This window comes from Scylla paramamosain, chromosome 17 (genome assembly GCF_035594125.1).
Source record: "Scylla paramamosain isolate STU-SP2022 chromosome 17, ASM3559412v1, whole genome shotgun sequence".
In the NCBI taxonomy this organism is placed as follows: domain Eukaryota; kingdom Metazoa; phylum Arthropoda; class Malacostraca; order Decapoda; family Portunidae; genus Scylla; species Scylla paramamosain.
The window spans coordinates 506,570-512,500 of record NC_087167.1 but is presented as its reverse complement, the minus strand read 5'-3'; the positions used below and the strand labels follow the sequence as shown (position 1 = coordinate 512,500).

Genomic DNA, 5,931 nt, shown 5'->3' with positions numbered 1-5,931 from the left:
ACAGCGAGGCCTAAGGTCACCGTGGTGGTCATCACGTCATGAGGAGCTACGGGTCACAGGTCGTGTTGCCGGCCACCTGTGTTACCAGCTGACCGGAGGAAGGGCAGTGGTGCGAGGCGAGCTGAGGTGTTCAGTGGTGAAAGGAAAGGTGGGACGCGGCTACGTGGGGCGTGTGGGCGTGCGGGCGTGTAGGGTATATCGTAAGTCATAAAGGCGTTGGTGACTTTCAGGGTGTCCTTACATTACAACTGCGGAAGTAAGTCGTATAAAATCCTTCAAATAAGAAAAAAGAAAGGGGTTTATTCTAGACTTGCTGCCTTGACATGCAGGCGTCAACGGGAACCCTTCGCCCTTCATCAGCGCCTGCACAGCTGCACCACTCACCAGCCCTTCCAGCGTGTTTCCCTCGCCAGCCAGACGTGAGCCTCCAACACAAGCCCCGCGGGCCCTGCCGTGTCCTTCTAATCTAGTTCTCCGTCCCCACTACCCGCCCCCCCTCTTCCCTCCATCCCTCCTTCCATCCAGTACCTGCACAGCCCATTAATACTGGCAAGTGCTTCCTAAAGTATTGGTCACACACACACACACACACACACACACACACACACACACACACACACACACACACACACAAGTGATCCAATCCATTAACGCGCTTTCATGGTCACGAGTAGGAGTCTGGCTGGTGATGAACGCCTTCACTGCCTTCCTTTTTCAGTACCACAGTAAACGCCGTGACTAGCAATCAGTCCTATGACGGAAGCGGTGTACAATGCATGAGGGGGCAGCGCAAGCACTCGAGGTAGTCACATCGACGCCGCGCATCAACAAGAGATTAGACCTTCGCGCACACCTACGCTCCTCACGAACGCATTACCTTCTGGCTAACAAGAAAGAGAGAGAGAGAGAGAGAGAGAGAGAGAGAGAGAGAGAGAGAGAGAGAGAGAGAGAGAGAGAGAGAGGAGGGGGGATGGAAAAAAATAAAAAAATAAAACCATAACCTTTAAGAATAGAGCGTTGGAAAAAAATGTTCACTCCGCAGTCATGGTGGTGCCAGGAAGAGGCGAGGTGGAGGCTGAGAGGCGTGTAGGGAGAATGATTAAAGACGACGGAAGAGAGAGAAGGACGGATGGGGAGAAAGGTCACTGGGAATGAGCAGTGCGTGGGGGAGGGTTCAGAAACGATAGGTTGTGTGAGTGATGGAGGCGAGTAGTGTTCATGGGAGGAGGAGTATCAGCGTGGGGAAAGTGAGAGGGAGGGCCACTGGGAGGGTCACGGGGCCCACGGTGTGACCCTCTTGTGCAGCCAAGGTCTGAAGAGCCAGCGAGAGAGAGAGAGAGAGGAGAGAGACGAGAGAGAGAGAGAGAGAGAGAGAGAGAGAGAGAGAGAGAGAGAGAGAGAGAGAGATATAGGGAGGAGATAAAAGGAAAGTATAGAAAACGAAGAAAGGGTTACAAAATTAGATACATATTGCTAATCTTTCCAAGAGACAGTGAAGTAAAGATTGAAATTGAAAGATATTGCTGATACTTCCAAGACCATAAAAAAAAAAGAAAGAAAGAAGGAAAAGAAGAAAAGAAAACAAATAGCAGCACGTACGTAGGTGAATTGCTCGCAGTATTTGTGCCACTAAGACAAGACAAGACTCGCGGTGTTGTGTAATTTTTGAAGCGAATGAGAAAGACTTGTGAGGGTCGACCTTTAGTGAGAGAAAAATAAGTAAAAAAAAAGAAGAAAAGAAAAAAATCGTACATGAATTTGTGAGACATTCATGACAGACACATGGATAAACGGACGGACGGCGAGACAGGGAAATGTTGAGCTGTGTGCGTGTGTGAGTGAGTGAGTGACTGTGGACTTTGTAAATATTGAAGGACCTTACTTTGCTGGGATATTAAACAATTAGACCTTTCATTGTTTGCGTGTAAGAGAGAGAGAGAGAGAGAGAGAGAGAGAGAGAGAGAGAGAGAGAGAGAGAGAGAGAGAGAGAGAGAGAGAGAGAGAGAGAGAGAGAGAGAGTTATGTAAAAAAGCAGTGCCTTAGTGTATATATATTAGAATAAAAAGATAGTAGTTGCCAGCTAAATGCTACCAGGCGGGGATTGACAGACAAACTAATGATGGTTGGACTGCTGGAGGTTTTCAATAACATTCCTGAACCGTCAAGGACAACCTGCTTCTGTTTTACCCGGCGACCCGGTCAGGGAGAGAGAGAGAGAGAGAGAGAGAGATGAGAGAGAGAGAGAGAGAGAGAGAGAGAGAGAGAGAGAGAGAGAGAGAGAGAGAGAGAGAGAGAGAGAAGGGGGGAGGAGAGGGAGATTATGTACACAAATATCCATTGTTATCACACCATGACTGACAGCAATGCAGAAAATGTACTCACAAGCCCGTGTCTGTGTGTGTGTGTGTGTGTGTGTGTGTGTGTGTGTGTGTGTGTGTGTGTGCGCCCTTCGATTTGTCCTCCCTCCTTCCCTAACAGCTCACTGATGATGCTTCAGGAAAAGAGAGAGAGAGAGAGAGAGAGAGAGAGAGAGAGAGAGAGAGAGAGAGAGAGAGAGAGAGAGAGAGAGAGAGAGAGAGAGAGAGAGAGAGAGAGATAATAGGAATGAAAATCGCCAAATCATTTACTACACCGGCAAGCGAGGACGAAGCTTTAAGAATCCGGAAGTAAAACTCATGAGGAATTAGGCACCACTCCTTGCAGTGTACAAAACCTCACCAATCCCTAAGGAACACAAACAATAAGCAAAATTACCGAACGTGTATCGCTTCATCGTACTGTGCGGTAGCTGTGGTGTGAATTAGAACCTTTGCTTCCTGCAGTGTCTTGCGATGCGCCACTGCTGGAATCTCACAAGCGCCCGGAAATAACGTTGCCGTGACATCCCTTCCTCGTTTGGACGTGTGCTTCTGTTGCTATTTTGGTAGTGTGTGCCTCTGCTTGTGTTGTCTTCATCACCTACCGTGGTGGAAGCACTCGTGATGTTTGCATTAGTAGTAGTTTCTCTCTCTCTCTCTCTCTCTCTCTCTCTCTCTCTCTCTCTCTCTCTCTCTCTCTCTCTCTCTCTCTCTCTCTCTCTCTCTCTCTCTCTCTCATAACACCCACACCACACCACACCACGCCACATGAGTAAGATATTAAGGGTGGACACAAAGATGGGGGAAAAAAATCTATCGTACCGCCACTCAGACCTTCAAACACTTCCTCAGACCTTCAGAACCCACTCTGAGCTCGGCCATGCAGACCACATCATGGCCAGCCAGCCCAGCCCAGCGCGCGACCTCCGAATTCAAGAACGATATATATATATATATATATATATATATATATATATATATATATATATATATATATATATATATATATATATATATATATATATATATATATATATATATATATATATATATATATATATATATATATATATATATATATCCTTCAATTGACACTCGACAGCGATTCCGTGCACCAGAAAACCGTGTAGAACATCAGACAATCACTCATGACAAGTGGCGAAAGCAGCTAGGAACATTCCCCTTATGCCTGGCAGCGCTTGAGTGTTCAAGGTCCACCGTTCGATACTTTTTCCATGATCAACACTTTCAGCACACGTATTATCGCTACCTTGCCTCACCTTAAACAGCAAAAACAATAGCCTTTCTTGAATTTACAATATTCGCATTCATAAATCCCTCACCTTTCATATGGGTAATCTTAACGGACTTTGATAAGGGTGAGAATATATGTAAGCAGGATGGCCAGAAACGAGGAGGTTTTGTTAAAAGTTATGCTCGTAATTGCGTTAGTTTTTTGCTTTGTAGTTATGTCATGTTTACTTAAGGATGCGTGTGTGTGCCCCGAAGACGTGTGGACAGGCAGCGGGCGAGGGAGGCTACAGACGCCGCCTAAAGGTTAGAAGAATGTGTTACGGCGGATAATTAAACCCCTGACGCTCATGCTGGAGTGAGTTCCTGGTGTGTGTGTGTGTGTGTGTGTGTGTGTGTGTGTGTGTGTGTGTGTGTGTGTGTGAAGACTTAAGTAGGTGTGAGCTGACGAAAAACTTAAAGTGAAGGGCGCTGTTATTGTGTGTGTGTGTGTGTGTGTGTGTGTGTGTGTGTGTGTGTGTGTGTGAGAGAGAGAGAGAGAGAGAGAGAGAGAGAGAGAGAGAGAGAGAGAGAGAGAGAGAGAGAGAGAGAGAGAAGAGGAGAGAGAGAGAGAGAAGAGAAGAGAGAGAGAGAGAGAGAGAGAGAGAGAGAGAGAGAGAGAGAGAGAGAGAGAGAGAGAGAGAGAGAGAGAGAGAGAGGATGAATGAACCGGGCTGGGCAGGAGGGGAGAGGAGAGGGGGAAGGGTCACCGCTGGCGTGGGCGGGCAGGACGCGGAAGAGGAGAAAGATCTCGGGCGAGGTGGATGAAGCACGGAAAAAAAAATCCTGGCAACCAGTTTGCACCGCGGAGCTATTCACGCTCAGCCAGCGATGGAGAGTGTGCTGTCCGGTGGGGTGCCAGGGCTCGCGTGGCGGCAGCATTGCAGCAACATGGTGCAGGGGTACCAGAGAAGGGCACTGCTGGCAGACCCCACCTGTTCGCCTCTGGGGGTGTGGGGGGATTGTCAGACGGATGGAATCGGATTGTTCTCACGCGAGTCTGTTTGGTTGTTTGTGTTCTTCTTGGCACACCCTGAGACGGAGGGAGGGGTGCAAGCCAGGCAACCTACGTGAGGAGACTGTTGAACAGGAGTGCCGTGGCCAATGACACCGCGGCAGCGTCTGGTTGCTGGCCCTCCAACTCGGGAGATTTCAACGCCGGCACGGCCACAAGCCAGACGCGTCAGCCCCGTTAATCGGCCTGAAACAAGCCTGTCTAGCGAAACTATGTTTCCTACAGAAAATGCTATGTCATATTAAATGAAGGAAGACAAGGTGATGCATGTAGTGACAGAGTGGAGAAGTGGAAGCACGGGATCAGGAGGTTGATGACGCAAAGTGAATGTGGAGAGAGTATTGACCCTGAGTGACACTCACCGCCCCTGTAGAGGCCGCCGTCGGTGATGCCTATGAGCCTGGGGTCTCCGTTGCTGGGTCCATAATGTCCTCCACGTCGCCGCTCTGCCTCTCCTGCTGAAGTCGCTGGAAGAGGTTGCACGGCGTCGCTGAGGGGACAGTGGCTGGGGCATCCCCTCCGCCAGGTTGTTCTCGTCCACGATGTTGCTATCGTGGAGGATCGGGAGGAGGGCCAGGGAGGGGCAAGCCAGTAAGGCATGGAGAGCCAGGAGGGCCAAGAGCGCCGGGGACGTGCGCAAGGCCATGGCTGGGACGGGACTGTCCGCTCCTCCATCAGTATATACCCGTGGGGTCGAGGGGATCCAGAGCGAAACTCATGGTAAATGGAGCGTGTAGCTGCGTGTGGTGAAGGTAACTAGATGGTGACGTGGTGGTGACCAGTGCGAGACAAGAGGCTGCAAGAGCCTCAGTCAGTAAGCAGTGTTGAGGGCTAGTGGGAAGATGAGCGAGGAGCCCGGTGGAGGGACGCTCAGTATACGTTGGTGGGGTCGAGGCCCTTGTGCTCCATGGCTGCTCAGATCACGGTGACGGCCGGCGTGACGCACAGTACTCTCAACACCAGCACCACCAGCTCCCACACGACCATTTGCTGGGCGACCACTGAGCCACCCGCGCCACGCCGCCCTTTTAAGTCTACTGCTCTTAGCTCCTCCTCCCCCGGTCATGTGGGGCGGAGTTACAGAATGCCACGCCCTCGCGCCCCTCACACCGGCCCTTCCCCGCTTTTCCCCACTGTCCTAACTCACGTTGACAATCTCCGGGGGGCTTACGAGGACCAGTGAGGCTGATGACAAGATCTCCGGGAGTGACACGTCCCCTCCCGATGACTATCTTTCCAAACTTCCATTCTTCCTTTTTCCCAGCATAA

The 5,931-nt window shown here is 50.2% G+C and overlaps 1 protein-coding gene across 1 annotated transcript in view; it reads right to left on the bottom strand.

Moving 5' to 3' along the window:
* The window catches only part of LOC135108284 (uncharacterized), a 14,366-nt gene extending 8,435 nt beyond the window's left edge, over positions 1-5,931 (bottom strand). The window contains exon 1 of the mRNA XM_064019069.1: positions 5,025-5,931. Coding sequence (XP_063875139.1) covers positions 5,025-5,337 — 313 coding nt within the window. The 5' untranslated portion in view covers positions 5,338-5,931. The remainder of the gene's footprint in view (positions 1-5,024) is intronic.